The 17,237-nt window shown below is 42.6% G+C and overlaps 2 protein-coding genes across 7 annotated transcripts in view; both read left to right on the top strand.

Moving 5' to 3' along the window:
• The first annotated feature begins 1,151 nt into the window (after positions 1 to 1,151).
• On the top strand, positions 1,152 to 10,508 carry LOC143332782 (histone acetyltransferase KAT5-like). Of its 3 annotated transcripts, XM_076750573.1 has the most exons (16): positions 1,152 to 1,202; positions 1,283 to 1,349; positions 2,092 to 2,160; positions 2,283 to 2,419; positions 3,905 to 3,973; positions 4,062 to 4,244; positions 4,839 to 5,009; positions 5,106 to 5,180; positions 6,047 to 6,109; positions 6,359 to 6,607; positions 6,709 to 6,798; positions 6,888 to 7,028; positions 7,140 to 7,233; positions 7,334 to 7,493; positions 7,593 to 7,674; positions 8,094 to 10,508. In XM_076750573.1, the coding sequence occupies exons 1-16, from the start codon at positions 1,173 to 1,175 to the stop codon at positions 8,226 to 8,228; spliced, it is 1,815 nt and encodes a 604-aa protein (XP_076606688.1). In that variant the 5' UTR covers positions 1,152 to 1,172; the 3' UTR covers positions 8,229 to 10,508. The 3 variants fall into 3 exon arrangements, with proteins under 3 accessions (XP_076606688.1, XP_076606690.1, XP_076606689.1); XM_076750575.1 differs by lacking the exon at positions 4,062 to 4,244; XM_076750574.1 differs by lacking the exon at positions 6,047 to 6,109 and having other exon boundaries at positions 8,094 to 10,491.
• Positions 10,509 to 13,669: 3,161 nt separating this feature from the next.
• sipa1 (signal-induced proliferation-associated 1) overlaps positions 13,670 to 17,237 on the top strand; it is a 31,208-nt gene continuing 27,640 nt past the window's right edge. For all 4 annotated transcript variants that reach the window (XM_076750023.1, XM_076750025.1, XM_076750026.1 and 1 more), the window contains exon 1: positions 13,670 to 13,970. The gene's annotated coding sequence lies outside the window, so the exon portion shown is untranslated. The remainder of the gene's footprint in view (positions 13,971 to 17,237) is intronic.

The raw sequence follows: 17,237 nt of genomic DNA, 5'->3' as shown, positions 1-17,237 counted from the left end.
ATGGGCTTTAATTGGATAAGCCCCTTTAAGGCCTCAGCACCCTAAGACAGATCAACACATTCAGTGTTCAATCAGGTGGTAATAATCCTAATGAAGGTGTTACACACCCGCGACTTGGCTCACATAAAATTCAGCAAACTGAGAACAAGGGGGCAGTTAGGCATGCAGTTAAAAGAAGATACATGTACTCATAATGCTGGACTTACTTCAGGCAACTAGTGCTTTGCAAGTGCTCTGCGTTTCAATGGGCCTCACCACTGGTTGAAACTGGCCTGAGTACACAACAACATCCCAGCCTAGGCTCCTGATTGGACAGAAAGGGTGCACACACAGCAGAGGTATGAGCACCGAGGGCTGTCACTGAATCATATGCACTCGTGGGATGGTAGAGGCACTATGTTGTTCTGGGACAAACTGTACTCCCACTGGAGCTGAACTAAGAAGTAAATGAACTACAGAATAGAGATTGTATGTGAAGATATGAAGGTAGAGGTGGAAGCGACGACACCACTCTCACCATCACACACCTGTAAAATCAGGCTGACACTGCAATGCCACTGATGGAGTATGCTCTCCTCCAGGGAAGCACAAGCAATCTTTCGTACACCTTCTAAATAACGTTGCAGTGAGTCAGCTCATCTTGAGTTTGAGAGAGGAGACCCTTCTAATTCCCAACGCCCCTAGTGCGATCGTGGCTACTGACAGATCTATGTCACCTGTTTTTTTTCCATGACAATGACGTCACTGGGACTTGGGACTATTGCTACATATCAATTTCCGATTTTCCAAGTTGGACTATTGGACACCATATAGTAATTGAAATGACTATGAAATGACTACTGAAATGCTGTTAAAACAGCTCTCAGCCCGTTATTGTTCAATTGACAAGATAATCATGCCATTTAAATTTAAGATTAAATTGATGTTTAGTACTTTGTAGTACCAATGTTACCCATACAATAAACCTGAGGGAACATGGACTAACAAAAAAAAGACAGACATCTTGAACAAAAACAAAGTTCAAGCCTCTTGAAAGAGTCCTGCTTCTTTCTTCCGGTTTGGTTTTCGGACTTCCGCTCCCCACATCCGCTGTAGACGCTCTATCTTGCCGTTTAATTCATCTTTGCACTAGACCGGCATTTTCCCACAACACCCTGCTCCTGCTCTCACAGATGACGAAAATGGCGGATAACTCGTCTTCGGTAGGTTTTCGGGAGATATAATTTTATTCTAGATACACTGACCAGTTTCAGGGTGGAAATTAACGTGTTATTTTCTGCAGGTCGAGATTGTTGAGGGCTGTCGCCTTCCCGTTCTCCGTAAAAACCAAGAACACGAAGACGAATGGCGTAAGTATTGTCCGGTTGTTTTTCCACTGCTAAGCTAGCTAATGCTAACTAGCGAACCTCAGCTGTTGTTACCAGGCGCCACGGCCTCTGGTTGAAGCACTGTAAACACCACACGCACAGCCAACACATGTAGTTGTACGATGTGAAAGGATGTAATTTGACTGCTTGCTGAAATCACTATTACATCCAACAAGAAATTACCTTGGCCAACTGTCAGGGACATTTTAATAAAATACTTATTACCAGAGAGTTAGAGCTTTCTTATTAAAATTGATGTTAGAGGTCTGAAGAAGTATAACTATCCACTCTTACGCACTATGAAACCTCAAGACAATAAATCTGTTAAGTAGAGATGTCTCTTCTGTATGCTTTAATATCTCGTAACAGTTTACATCTGTCTTGTGACTGTGGCTGCAAGCAGTGTTTATTTTACGTGTGTCTTATTCCATTAATTGTGTATAAACTTTCAGGAGATTGTGAAAAATGGCCATAAAAATTTACCTGTGTGAAGATTTCTACTTACTTGTGTGTTATGAACAGTCTCAGCAGGTCTTTAAATTAACGAGAACAACAACAATAATAATAATGATAGTCACACTTGTATATAATAGCAATAGTATGCACACTAGTGAGGTTTAATCCAACAAATGTGGTGTTTTATCAGTTATTTTATGGAAGTCCGTCACAAGTAGTTTCTAATTTGATTTCAGTGCAAGTTTTAATTTGACTTCTTTTCTTGCAGCATTGGCCGAAATCCTCAGTGTGAAGGAAGTGTCTGCGAGAAAACTTTACTATGTTCACTATATTGACTGTGAGTATAGTTTGTGTTACTCATTCTTGTCTTTGGCATTTGAACTGTCATCGTCGCTTATATTACACAGAAACATCACAGCAAATGTGTTCTTGTTTGTGTAAAATTGCTTGTGTTAAAAGTCAACAAGCGCCTGGATGAGTGGGTCACAGGGGACCGGCTGGACATGAAGAAGCTTCAGTTCCCTAAAAAAGAAGCTAAAACACCCACCAAGAATGGTCTTCCAGGCTCCCGTCCGAGTTCCCCAGAAAGAGAAGTGGTAAGCACAAACAATGCCACCAAATGTTTTTCTCAGATGCCCAAACAGTGTGACATTACAGTCAGTTTTGGCAGCATTCGGGTTGGGCCAATGGATGATGCCATTGTATGTTGCCAATGGCTGACAGTCATCAACCTCTGAGCCATCTACTGTTGTAACATTGTGAGTTACAAGCCTCCTGCTGTCCGCACTAACACCAGGGCGCACCCTGCCACACACAGAGACAGGGTCCAAAATTAACACCCGCCAAATGCAATGGATTTTCCGTTTGATCCAATAAAAGCTTTTTGGGTAAAAAGCCAATAAGAGTAATTTATCAAGGCATTTAGCACCTTTGAACTGATGGCTACGTATTTTAAGTCATGTCAGCCAGAGAGCACAAAATCGAAGAGAATGAGCATCTGCTTTAAACTAATAATTTCTAATCATTATGTTGTCATTCACCCCATGTCTCACCCAGCACATTTAACTCTGCCATAATGCCAGGTGGTTCACCGCCATCTCGATATCCGATCACAGCTGCTTCTTTTTTTTTGCTGGGATATTCTGCAGTTGCATCACTATGACTAGTAATTGAAATATTTTTTATAATCAGAGGATCTGCTTAATTAGGTGGCTGAAGCACAGGGTGTAGGGAGGAAAGTAAGGACAGAGCAGGTGAGGATGGGCTGTGCATGGACTCAAATGTGCAAAAAATAGAGAGATGAATTAATATCCAACATACATGTATATGAAAAGAAAGTATGTAAACATTTTGTTAGACATCGCCCACCCCGAGGTAGCGTCACTCTGCCACTGTGAAGACAGTAGTTTATACAATATGAGGCCACATTTTAAATCCCAGTGTGTTTGACAGCTGCAACAGTGACAGAGAGATTTTAAAAGATGCCTCCAAGGAAGGCCAGTGGACGGTATTTCTATAAATGGGTGAGATCAGACCATGTGTCAGACTCGTTATCTTTTCACAGTGCTTCAAGATACTCACATAATGTCAATTGTCAGTAAATGTCAATCTCAGTTACTGTACTGTAAATGCTGGATGTGGATTTAATGGCCTGAATGGTGGAGATCGTTACAAGTTAGATTGGTATTTGTAATCAGTGGTCAATTCTTGAATGGTTTTATGTGTTTTTTCACTGGGCAGAAAAACTCAGTGCTGCTCCAAGATGTTGTTTACATGGTCACTAATGACATGCAATGACTTGTTAAAATCTACCAACAGAATATGTGCTTGTGTTTGCTGGCTGTATATACATATAAATACACATTTAACCTCATCTTCACACTTAAGGAAACATTGAAATCATCTGTTTTCATTCTTAAATTTTTGCATCCAGACTTGACTCCAAATCATTTCTGTAAAACTGTTAATTTTTAACACTGTGTCAGTTGTTATTGAAGACACAGTGAACACCTCAGTATTAACCTGAGGGTTAATGAATGCCACTTAACCCCCTTCCTTCTCTTCCTTTCTGTTCAATTCAGAGGAAGAGTCTAGATCTCAACCTACAACCTGCCACAGCTCCTTCCAGAGGCAAAACTCTCCCCACACCGGTACAACTTGAATTTACCCATTCTAGAAATGACTGAAACCTTGTTTAAACCTGGTGTTAACATGTATCTTGTGAATCATATCATACAGCTATCGGGTCATGCTGAACTGCATGGAAATCCAGATATAAACAACCATGACACAAAAAGAGAAGATGGTGATCCAGTCGTGCAGATCACATCTGGAAGAGGTTTAACACACAGTGTACCCAAATGTTTGTCAGGTGTATGCACTGGACTTGTCAAGCCACATTGCAGCTTCAAATCTGTCAAGGTAGCTGGTATTCTCTGTTTATGTTGTAATCTGATGTAGTTTTGAAGGTGGATTGTTCTGTGATTTCAATGAAATCTTTTTTTCTTTTTTCTTTTTTCTTTTCAAATCTGAGTGTACTGAAGCAGCTAACAATAAATCACACATCAGGGAAAATGTTGAAAGTTGTTGATGCATGTCAATTGGCATTTTAGGGGTGAAAGATGACTGAAGACACATATTTAGCTGTAAGTGTAAACGTAATGCAGTTGCAGCTGATCTGTGTTGCATCTTAATACCAGGTTTAAATAGGGTGTAGTTTGCATTGGACTAGTTTAACCTGGAGATAGGGAAATTGTTAAAACCTGTTTAAATTGACATGATGTGGTTTTTAAAACGTACACATTCTTAGCTCGTGTTAGTGAACAAAAAGCAGGTATTATTAAGATGGCGCTCCTTCATGAAAGAGTAACCAGCCTTTTATCATTACGGTGGTGTGTGTTTGAAAACACGTGCGTCTTGTCCGGCTGAAATCATGAAGAGTTTGATTCATTTAAGTGTCTGGTCTGTCTGCGCTCATTTCAAGCCAAAATGTCTAACAGCCTTTGTTTGCTGCAGAAGAGGAAAGTGGAGGCCGTCCCCTTGGCGACTCAGGTATCTCCGGCCACCCCCGTGCCCTCCCTGCCAAGTTCAGCTGAAGCCTCTCAAGCATCTGTTTTTCCCGCTGTGAGAGAGACCAACACCTTCAAGTCCCGCGAAGACCATGACCAGCTCTCCTCGCTCACAACAGTAAAGAGAATAGTCTTGGTTTCTTCAGCTTTTGAGGTGAAGTGTTTTAACGCTGGCTAACGTGTTTTTTTTTTTGTTTTTTTTTTCTAATGATAGAACGGCACCGCACGACGACTCGTCCCCTCGCAGCCCGGGAGGAAGAGGAAAGCTAACTGTGGGGCAGCTGACGAGGTATGCAGCTTCAGCACATACACAGTATACAAACATGGGTTGACTTCAGGTAGAAGTTGTCACACGAATGCTTTGTAATCCTTTAAATACTCTTTTCTTTACTCGCCCAAAAGAGACTTTTTCACCTCATTTGTAATCATTTCTGTATAACCATCCATAGAAACCACAAGTATATGAGCATGTTGACAAAAATGTTTTTCATTTGAAAACTGTTGTGTTATGTTTTTCCACAATGGAAGCAGGACAAACATTTATTTATTTATGTATATTTAGTAAATAAGTACAGAAGTTTCAGTCTTTCGTTCATTTCCATGTGAAGTTGAGCTGGCTTACATTGGCTTTTTATTTTGGTTTGTTTTCTGCTGTGACCGAATTAATTGTTGCAACTGCACAGTGAGTCATTTGCAGACCTTGAAAATATCTTCTGAATGTTATTATATGGAGAGTTCAAAATAATGAAATGATCTTTGACAAAGTGATCTAAAATGTGTGTTCATTGATTTGAGAGATTAGTGGCATAACCTGTCAGAAGAGAGATTAGATACACACAAGAAGGCAGCTATAGACACTGTGTTTGTTATAAAAATAAACAAAACAATGTGTCAAACACACATCAAGTCATTGGTCTAACATTTGTCCTTTCGCTCACTCTGCATTCATTGTTTATCTTCTCTCTCTGTACCTGTGATTGTCAGTGCCAGCTCCTGATGAACCCACCCTGGAATACATGAAAACTACAAATGTTAAACTGAACTTCAGTATTGTTTTCAATCTGCCCCTCGATCGAACTGTTCAGTACAAATAAGAATCATTTATTTCCCTCATTAGTTTCCAAAAGCCTGTATTTTTGTGTCTTTTTCTGCTAGATGATAAAGGTTTTGCAGTATAACAACCCTCAAAGTGCCAGTGTCTTTCTACCACCACCAGAGGTCTGTTTATTTCCTGTTGTTGCCCCTTGATTGTGTGTTGCTGTCCAATTTCAGCTGTGCTGTAGTGGGTCCAATAAAAAGGAGGTGCTGCTTGCCTCAGACCCTTTTGGTAACATGTACAACCACTATAATTATACATGTTACTGGTTTAAAGAAATCTAAATATGTCAAAATACTTGTTCTCCATTTGATCAGATAGCTGCACCAAGAGTGTCTAATGTGCCCAGTGTCCACATTGTTTACCACCAGGATTCCCAAGACAGTTCGGACGGCATCCCGTCTGCCCCCCGCATGACGGGCAGCCTGGTGTCCGACCGCAGCCATGACGACATCGTCACCCGGATGAAAAATATCGAGTGTATAGAGCTGGGACGTCACAGACTGAAGCCCTGGTACTTTTCGCCGTACCCACAGGAACTCACCACGCTGCCCATCCTCTACCTCTGTGAATTCTGTCTCAAGTACCTCAAAAGCCTGAAGTGTCTCCAGAGGCATTTGGTAAGAATCATCAGTATGTCACCGTCTTAAGCCCTTAATCTCTTGCTGCTTAGATTGCCTGCACATTGCTCTCATCCTCTCGTGTCTTTCATCTTCCACAGACAAAATGCAATCTAAGACACCCTCCCGGCAATGAGATCTACCGTAAAGGCACCATCTCATTCTTTGAGATTGACGGCAGGAAAAACAAAGTGAGTGATGGGATATTTTTCTCTCTCCTCAACATTTCTAACAACGTTTCTTTGTTTTTGATTGATAAATGTCTGTTGTGTTTTTCCAGACTTATTCCCAGAACCTGTGTTTACTTGCTAAGTGTTTCCTGGACCACAAAACCTTGTATTACGACACGGACCCTTTCCTCTTTTATGTAATGACGGAGTATGACTCCAAAGGCTTCCACATAGTGGGCTACTTCTCTAAGGTAAACAAATGATGCAAAGAATGTTTAATTACTGGTGCAGCTTGGAAATGGCCCCCTGTCTATCCAGGGGCGAGCCCAGGACAAACCTTAGTTTTGAATTTCTGTTTGCAGGAAAAAGAGTCGACTGAAGATTATAACGTTGCCTGCATCCTGACCTTGCCTCCCTATCAGAGGAGAGGCTACGGCAAACTACTCATTGAGTTCAGTAAGTGTAGAGTCCGAAACAGTGGCATAAAGTTGTACATTCAAATTATTTGGGCTTTTTCTCACCTGTGGTGTTCGTCTGTTCACTGTGTGCTCGTCAGGTTACGAGCTGTCCAAAGTAGAAGGGAAGACAGGAACTCCAGAGAAGCCGCTGTCTGACCTTGGTCTTCTGTCCTATCGCTCCTACTGGTCCCAGACCATCCTGGAAATTCTTATGGACCTCAAACCTGACAATGGAGAAAGGCCGCAGATTACCATCAAGTATGTGGCTGTTGCCACTTGATCACAACGTTAATTGTCTCCAAAGAATCATTTTTAAACTGCAGTTTAATGATTGGTTCCCTTTTTTTTAACCTGCAGTGAAATCAGTGAGATCACAAGTGTAAAGAAGGAAGACGTTATTTCAACACTTCAGTACCTCAACCTCATCAACTATTACAAGGTGAGAGACCGTCCTCACACCCGATTTATCACCCCTGTGCTTGACGTGGAAGGCTGATGTGTAAATGAGTAAACAGGAGTCAGTAATTTGACGCCTACCACTGTTAAATACTAAAAGCATGAGACAAAATACTGTTCTTCCACACTTTTATCATCAGTCTTTACACAACTTTCCATTCAACTGTTGGCTGAGAAGACGCCAAAATGTTTCAGATGCTTTGAATCTTACGTCTGAGAAATGTTTTCAGTGTCATAAGCCTTCACTGATGAAATAAGCAATATTTGATGCTGAAGTACAGGCAGCTAATGCACACTAGTGGCATCCAGTCAGTTCACATATTGATGAAACCATACCTGTTTACTTTCCCCAAAAAAAGTGAAACTATAAAATGTTAACATTGTCTTGTCTCTTGAATGTAGGGTCAGTACATCCTGACCCTTTCAGAGGACATTGTGGATGGACACGAAAGAGCGATGCAGAAGAGACACTTGCGCATAGATCCAAAATGCCTTCACTTCACACCTAAGGACTGGAGCAAGAGAGGCAAGTGGTAGAGTCCCGGCCCGGTCCGCTAAACGCCCTCCCCCACCGGCAGATAACAGACTCAAAACAAGCGGTGGATCAGATAAAGGTTTCTGTCAAGCGGTCTCACCGAGAGCATCGACACGTTTTTGAACCCAGGACTCGTCTTCAGATAAGAAACAAGGAACCTAAATTGTCACCTGAGATGCATTCTGTATGCTTTTATTGTGAATATTCATTATATATTGACGATTTAAAAAGCTCTTGAACACGGGGACAAAAGAGACACTGCTTGTCAGCGATGCCGCCAAAAAATACACCTTCTACTGTGTAAAAGACCCTGTTAATGACCGACAGTGCGTTAAAAGTGACGTATGGCGTCTGTTTCATAGTGTAAATTAAAGCTAAAGTGGCAAAATACGGACCACCTTGTGAGAACAAGAAGGTGGTTTTATAAATTCAGTTCTACAGTGAGTGGCTTCATCACATTAAAGGACCAGTGTGTAAGATTTAGGGGTATCCATTTGCAGAATTGGAACATACAATTAATAAGTATGTTTACATTGGTGTAAAATCACCTGAAAATGGGAATCGTTGTGTTTTTGTTACCTTAGGATGAGCTCTTTATATCTACAGAGGGCAGGTCCTCGTCCACAGAGTCCTCCATGTTACACCACCATGTTTCTACAGTAGCCACTTCAGATTCTCTTACAAGGGGAAAAGGGGGTGTGAGGTGATGGGGGATTGGGGATGCAGTCTGCAACCTCACCACTAGATGACACTAAAGCCTACACACTGGACCTTTAGAAAGAAAGAAGGGATTTATTTTCCTTAAAATCAACAAGGAAGGCCTGTTTTTCAGCCCGAGCTCATCTGTCCTTCAGCAGCCACATTAATGAGATAGATTGCAGTTGTTTTGGCCTCTCTTTGCTTGTGTTACATTCATAATTACGCATTCGCAGCTCATTTAGATCAAGTAACAGATGCTCCGTGCCTGGACTTGAATATGACCTTTCGCTGCTCCTAACCTTCTCTGTCATCACTCGTTTTAAACGTCACTGTAGCCGATCTCACAGCACAGCTGCTGTTCAGTGTGTTAGGAGCCACGATCAGATTTCATAATTGTTCAGTTGTCTGACAGTTAAACAAAATACGACCCCGAGTCACAGAGATGCAGATTCACACAGGACCAATGTCATCGCATGACCTCTGTGTTTGGCAAAATATTGTCAGTAAGTTATGGTGGAATTTTTAATGTACAAATGACAGATAAGGTGGATGATGCATTTCCACCTGTGCAGGGAGGGCTTTGGTCTGCATCCTTTCTGTCCCAAACAGATTTGTTTGTAAACAGTTCTCTCCAACAAGATCACTTTTTTATGATTTACTCATTGGAGGAATGCCAGCCGATGGAAAATGTACTTGTAGCACTCATTAAACAGCGAGACAGCTAATGTCTGAACAGCACTCCAAACTCAGTCGTCACTGTCTGTGCAGGCCTCGAAACATTTCTCAGAAGGGTCTCGCTGGAAACACAAGTTTTGCTTTCCACTCACACTTCTGTTTGTGATTCAGTCCAGTGTGTGTTGAGTGTGTAAACAGGGAAAAGGCACAAGGAGCCCCGTTTTCAGATCTGCTTTGGGAGTAAGATACCCGCCCTTGTAGGCTCACACGGGGAGTAACGTTGAGTTTATTGTGATTCTGTTGGAGTGCCTGTGAGAAAAATCTTAATACAGAAAGACCTACAGTTCAATGTTCCTTCAGAACCAACATGCTCGATTCAGGTTTGTTATCTTTTACAGTCGTACCTCTGTTTTTTATCTCCCTTTTTTGTTCAATAGTTGGATATATTTATGCTCTTTGTGATCATTCAGTTGGATATTTCTTCCTTTTCCCAGATAATCCAGTCATGATCGTCTGTACAGTGTGCAATGAGACAAATCAATCCTCAGATTAAACATATGTCACCCATTAGTGTACATACTGAACCTTATTGTAAAAAGAAAAAAAAAAAGCTTAGAAGACAGAAGCCATGTTGAACTGTTAGAGGAATGTACATTTTGTGTACAGTTGTCTTTGTTTTGTTTGTTTTTTTACTTCATGTAAACTAACTGGCTGCACAATATCAACAGGAAGAGACCTGAAAGTGATATCTTACGTTCAGTGTGTGTTTTATGTTTACATGTCACAAAGGATGTTGAATTTACCCTGTTGAAATGATTTAGTATACCTTTATGTGAAACACAGTTGAGAGTATGATCTGAACGTTTGATATGAAAAGCTTGTTGAATTGTTAAAAAAGAAAAATCTTTAAAAAACCACCACAGTGTTTTGGATATTTGTCCTAAAATGTGAGTCTCAGAGTATTTTTATTGGCAGAGAGGCCTGAGAACAAGGTTCAGCTGTATACACAGGTAAGACAACGGGCCGGTGTTTAAACACGTCACACATCAGCGCTGTGAAATGAAGAACCCTGCAGAGCTGAGCACAATCAACACGGACACCAGTCATGAGGTGCTGTTTGGGCCAAACTCCCCTTTCAGCGAGCTTGTACACTGGCCACCAGGGGGCGACATGACAAATTCCCCTACGTGTGTGTGAAAAACTGCATGAACCAAAGTTGAAACCACAGGCCGAAATGGGGTAAAGGTGTGTCCTTGCTGAAGGGGAAATGTAATAGAACCTGCAACCTGACCACTGTAACTGTGTTACAGCTGGCGAGAGACCGGCTCAATGTGAACAGCAAATGGACACCTGCAGTGGATCAAACGTGGTTCTCCACGCTTTCAGGTAATAACTTTAAATGTGATCTAAACTGAGGAGGAAGCCTGAAGTCACTGCTGCGTGAGTGAGTTAATTGATTTTCCTGGACTGGATATTGGCTGCTGCTGAGTCACACCTCCACATCTGGACAGAGCAGGTAGGCAAACTGTCACACGCCAAACCACATTAGCTGGGTGTCGTCTAAAACCTCGAGCAGCATGCTGCTTCACCTGCAGAGATGTGTTGGGCCATTCTTTGTTAGTTTCTATTTGAATCACCACACTTCCTCTCTGATGTGATGATTAAAAATGAATCTGCGTGCTGTCAGTGCTCAGTGCTGATGCTGTTTGATACCTGACGCTCAGGTTGGAAGTCTCCTCTCTGACATTTGGTTGCACTGACTCTGGTGAATTCCCTCCCAACACCACATCACACCCATTTTCTTTCCACATCTGCAGAGACACACCAGTCCCCATGGAGGACAGAGAGGAATTTCACACTCATCTAATATCGTCCTCACATATCTCATTTGGGAAGTCTTCCTGGCATTTGGTACGTTTCCTCATCCTGATTCCTCACTGGTGGCTCATTCTGCTTTATCTGGACCTCTGAGACCACAGTAGGCTGTATTTCTTATTTCATTTTGTCCTGATAAATTATATTATAATTTATATGTGCACTAGAGCTCAAACATCAGTCAATTAATTGATTAGATCAGCAGAAAATTAATTAGCTATTATTTTGTCCATATTTGAATCACTAAGATTCTTTGTTTTCAGCCTCTTAATGTGATTATTTGCTGCCTTTCTGTGTCTTATAAGATTATACTTGTAGGCTATATTTTGGTTTTGATGATCAGTTTTCACCCTTTAGCACGGTCCAATAGACAAATCGATCAGTCAAGAAAATAATTTTTTAATGAAAATAATCATTAGTTGCAGTCTTATTATTCATGGTTGTTGGATTGCAGCCACTGCACAGATCATTGTGTTAGATTGTTGAAAGCTATCTATTAACAACTATCATTTTGGAGGAAAAAATACAATTTATCAGATGAATCATTAAAGGAAATTAAGGGATGATAAGAGGCAAAGCATTCTAGCATTCAGGTTGTAATTCACATGAGTTGAACTTTGAGAATGAGCCTTGGTTTTACTGGGCTGTTGGCTGTCTACCATTGTTTGAAGCCGCTTGTCTCTAGCATTTGATGTCTCATAAAATGTAATATGACAGGAGAGGGACAAATCTTTGAACATTAAAACATGTTTGTCTGCAGAGCTGCAAGCATGAAGAGTCTTCATGGCCTCAGTGGAACGTCTCCACATGGTGTCACTGTAGCACTGATTGTCGTGGTGGTGCCTCATTTACGAAATGACCTCTGGTGTGACGAACAGTTTGAGAAGCTCAGTCGATCACAAATCATGCCCCAGCTCTGAAACTATACCCGCCACAAATACCAGTAAACCAAGTGCATTGATGGCACCAGAATGTGGCGTCATCAGGGAATTTCTATTCATACTTCTATTCATGAATATTCATAGTTTGACTTTAAATCTTTTAGTTCACATGCATAAGATATCCATGAACCCCACACTGTCAGGAGGAAATGGTGAAATTCAGTTTCATTCTCTTGTCTCTTGTCATTCTCACCAGAGGAAGCAGCAGATCCTCAAAACACCACCTGACCCATAAACAGACGATGAGGTACGCTGGTTTGAAAGAAGACCGTTCAACTACCATCAACTGGTACTTCTGCTTTTATTTTTCTTATCTCCTCGAGACACACAGCACCAACAACGCAGGCAGCTCCGCCTCCCTGCCCCCAACCCCAGACCAGAGCCACTGACCTGGTAACACACACGGCCATATGGTACGGCCGGGACGAGTCTCCATACAGTAATTAGGGGGATGGTGCCGGACTCTTGGCTCTGCTGCACTGTAGGTTAAGCGGCGTGAATCCTCTGCTGTCATGAGCATCATGAAAAGGCTCATCCAAACTCTCAGTTATGTTTTTTTTTTTTTTTTTTAAGATGGTGCATTGACTGATGGGAAAAGAAACCTATGTTGTTACACTCCTGCACTCTCATTGTTCTGAAGCAGGTTGGTTGTTTGTTATGGCCTCAGCCCTCCACTGACTACGTTTGGGGAGTACACAGAGGTCTCTACAAATAAACAGACTGTCACACACACAAACACACACACACACACACACGCAGCCATTTTCACCCTTGCCCCTGTGTCTGCTTTGGAGTCTTTATCTCTGTTGTGCAGAAATGTCGGTTTTGGCACAGAAGAGTGAGACTTTAAATGTGTCTCTGTTCATCAATATATTAGTAAAAGAGAGACTGTGGGAGGTGGCCGTCTTGATACATCATTGCATCAGCGTCTAATCTGCCACATTACCTGCTGTGCGTGTCACTTTATTGTATGGGGATCTTGAGTCCTTGATTCAGCATATTCCTAAATTCACAGCCTTGCCCCTAAAGCATTATGAATTTCAGTTTAAGGCACAGAGAGCTCTCCTCTTGGCTGCTGCTGTCCGTCGCTGCCTCAACCCCTCTCTGACAAGGAGATGGGGGGGGGGGGGGGGTGAAGCTGTGTGTGTGTGTGTGTGTGTGTGAGAGAGAGAGAGAGAGAGAGAGAGAGAGGGAGGAGGAGGAGGAGGAGAAAGAGGGGGTTGGCTTTAGTGTGATGTGAATGGAATAGAATCAGTGCGAGAGGGAGAAAGAGGGAGGAGGACAGCACAAATCAACCTGCCTCTTGACTTTAACAACAGAATAGAGGAGCCGGTAGACACAGATCGGGAAGTGCGCGCGTGTGTTCTGTTGTTTTATTTTATTTTTGGAGAGAGGAAGAGAACGGCAGACAGGAGGAACTGAAGGAGGAGGAGAAAGAGCCTCACCGTGGAGATAGATAGCAGAAAAATGCTGTCATGGGGAGAGAAGGGGAGGGAGTCGGCAGAGAGGAACAGGATGAAACAAGGCAGGGTCGAGCAGAGCTGAAATGTGGAGGTAAGCCTTTTCTTTGCTGCGATTACAGAGAATTCACATTCCAGCCTCCCCTCTCCTCTTTCTGATGATAATGAATTCAGATGGATGGATCTGCACACCGTGTGTGCCACATACCTCCGTACAGGCATGCTGTTATACTCGCACAAGCCAACCAGAGACAATGTATGAGAGCAAGAAGGATATGAAATAATGGCTTGGCATTATCATATCATGATCCAGCTTACCCTCCCGCTCCCTCTCTGCCCATTGTGTTGTCAGCTCTTTAAAAATGCATTTTACACAGTGAGCCAAGGCGCCCTCGTACATACCATTTACACGCGACATTGTAGGTTTGAATCCAGCTCGCAACCTTTGTCGCATTTCATCCCCAGCCTCCCCCCTGGCTCCCCTACCCCTCCTCCTCTCCCGACACTAACCCCCCCATCATCTTTCCTGTCTCCCTCCATTGTGCGCTCTCCAACGGGGCAGGATGGTCTTAAAAACAGTGTTGTGACATTGTGAAGAAGCCACTGCGAAACCTTGCTGTAGAGCGCTTGTGGCTGCAGGACTCCGAGATGAGGGCAAGGTGGAGGGAGGAGGGGAGGGGAGGGGAGGTGAGGGAAGGATGGAGGGACACTGAGAGAATGAAAGAGAGAAGCAAGATGCAGGAACAAAAAGAGGAGCAGGATTTTTTTGTTATTATTATTTTCTAGATGCAGCTTTGCAAAGGCCACAGCAGCCTGTGGTGTGCAGGGGATTTGTGTGGATGAAGAGCATTGTAACACCACTGCATGTGATGTGCACAAACAATGATGGAATGGAGAACCACAACCGGAATTGGGGTGTTGTTTTCAAGGTGGCAGAGAAAATGAGGGATGCGGGAGTCAGGCCCCCTCCCTCCTCATCCTCCTCACTGCCCTCTCTGATTCAGGATGGGGCTGTGTTTATGAGACGTTAGGGTTTCAGGGGATGGATAAGGCTGCTGAAGGGAAAGAAAAGCAGGGATGGAGAGCTGTGGGGGTGGGGGGTGGGGGTGGGGGGGGACAAGCAGCAGCAGCAGCTTACATAAGCCAGTGCACTCAAAGGACGGGCCATTTAATTTACATTGAGCTGCATGGCTCCTCATGCTATGTGGTATTCACTGTGGCTCACATTAGCATTTTAAACAATAAAATGCAGTTGGACTTGACATGATGGAAGGAAGGATGTGTGACAGCTGAATATGACTTGGTGGCATTGTGTTTGTGTTCCTGGCGAGACTGGCAGGAGGGTGTGTGATGTTTTCCATCAGGGTCAACTTTGAATGCAGGATTGTTAGAGGTGTGTGTGTGTGTGTGTGTGTGTGTGTGTGTGTGTGTGTGTGTGTGTGTGTATGTGTGTGTGTGAATATCCACCTTGTTTTGCCCTACCTACAGTCATTCTTTATGTTAAATGATAAGTTGGCCTGCATGAAGTGCACTGACATAACTGTGCTAACAGCATGCAGCCTATTCATGCAACTCAGCCGCTGTCGACTTTTGTTCTGCTGCCATCCACTGCACTGCATTTACAGTACATACCAATACAGAAACACAGAATATAATCAAACTAACACCAGCAGTGCCTTAATCAAGAGCACTTGCCTATTGTCTGACGGAGCAGGTGCACAGAACCACATTTAATTTAAAAGCCTACTAATACCGGAATAGCCGAACGAAACTGCTTTGTTAACTTCCCTCTCTCCTGAAGACGTGTTTTCTAAGTCAAGCAAATGGAAATTTACTCCGTTGGTAAAGTAGTTTAACAATTAAGGCCAGCTGGTTTTTATTACTTTCCCTTATCGAATCACCTGAAACAATGACATGTATGACACTCACATGTCTGCCTGCCATTGCTGAGGAGTTCCAGCTTCGTGTTTGAGTGGTGATGAGATGTTTGGATAAGGGAGATGGGAGAGAGGGAGGGAGATGTTTCATCTTAGAATTTTCATTAGCAATTAGTATGTCCATTGTCCATCCTTGATTAAGATGACATCTTCAAAATGCTTGTTTACTATCATATATTTAGTTTACTATCATAGCAAGCAAAGAAAAATAAGCAAATCTTCACACTTGAGAAGCTGGAAGCAGAGACAGTTCGTTACCTTGAAGACTTAAACAATTAAGTCGTTTAATCGTCAAGAAAAATTGTCGGCATTGATTGACTGACTAATTGTTTCAGCTCCACTTTGGATACTGTGACATCTGGGATATGAGCACATTTTGGAGTCTGGTCTGCCAACATTTGACACACTTGACACTTGACAGTCAGTCCTCTTGAAGTTTCTGCATGAATGTATTAGGACTCAGTCTGCTGGTCCTCAGTCCAGCAGCTGTCGAACTGGAGGCGACACAGTCGTTTGACACATTTAATATGTGAAACTCTGAACAAATCCAGAAAGGCTCATTAACTAAAACTAGAGCTTTTTGTTATCTGAACTCAAAAGATATAATCTGAAATGTCCAAGACCAGAGAATAGCACGCATGCACAAGTGTTCTGTTGTTTTTTTAGTGCAGTAATTTTACAACCCATGGATGTCTTTGCCTATGAGATTCTTCTTCTGAGGGACTCGTACTATTCCAGGTTGAGTAGGAGGGGAGCAGAGTCAGAGGAGACTCTCGAATCTATCGGCCTACTTTTATTTCCTGCACCAAACAAGAGCCAAGAGAGCCTGACTGTATACATGTGCGTGTCACATTGTGGATAAAGAATCAGTTCTTATTGTCTACCAGAGAGGCAGTGCCATTAAAATAATCCCTAATGCTTCGTTTTATGCCAACCATAACCTCTGACATCAGAAGCCATCATCCTCGTTGTGAAACCAAATTATAAAAACACACAAAGGATTCCAGGAGAGAGCCGTGTTTTCACTGTTTGCCCTTTCAAATGCAGGTGGAGAAAGTGAATAACCTTTGTGTGTTTTTCACTGAATATTGGTGATGACTGTTAGTGGCATCACACAACTGTGCAGTAATACTGAGTCACTGTCAGGCCCGTTAGATCCAGGCCGATGTCTCCTGGTGCTGTTTGTCTGCCAGGATTTCAACTTTAGCTCACACTGTTTGTCGTGTTTCTGTTCTGAGTGATACTGTGGCTCTCAGATTGACTCTCTGCCCGCCGAGCATCAGCTTCAGCAAATAGCTGACAAGAGTCAACAATCAGCCGTCTTCACTTGACAATATGAGCAAAATTCAGGCTGCAAAAAAGTTATTTCTACGCCTGCAACTTCCAGTTTGTCTGTGTATGTATATTTGAACCAATTGCTGTCT

This window comes from Chaetodon auriga, chromosome 15 (assembly GCF_051107435.1).
Source record: "Chaetodon auriga isolate fChaAug3 chromosome 15, fChaAug3.hap1, whole genome shotgun sequence".
NCBI classification, from domain to species: domain Eukaryota; kingdom Metazoa; phylum Chordata; class Actinopteri; order Chaetodontiformes; family Chaetodontidae; genus Chaetodon; species Chaetodon auriga.
The sequence above is the reverse complement of the archived record's forward strand: the minus strand, read 5'-3'. Positions and strand labels throughout refer to the sequence as shown.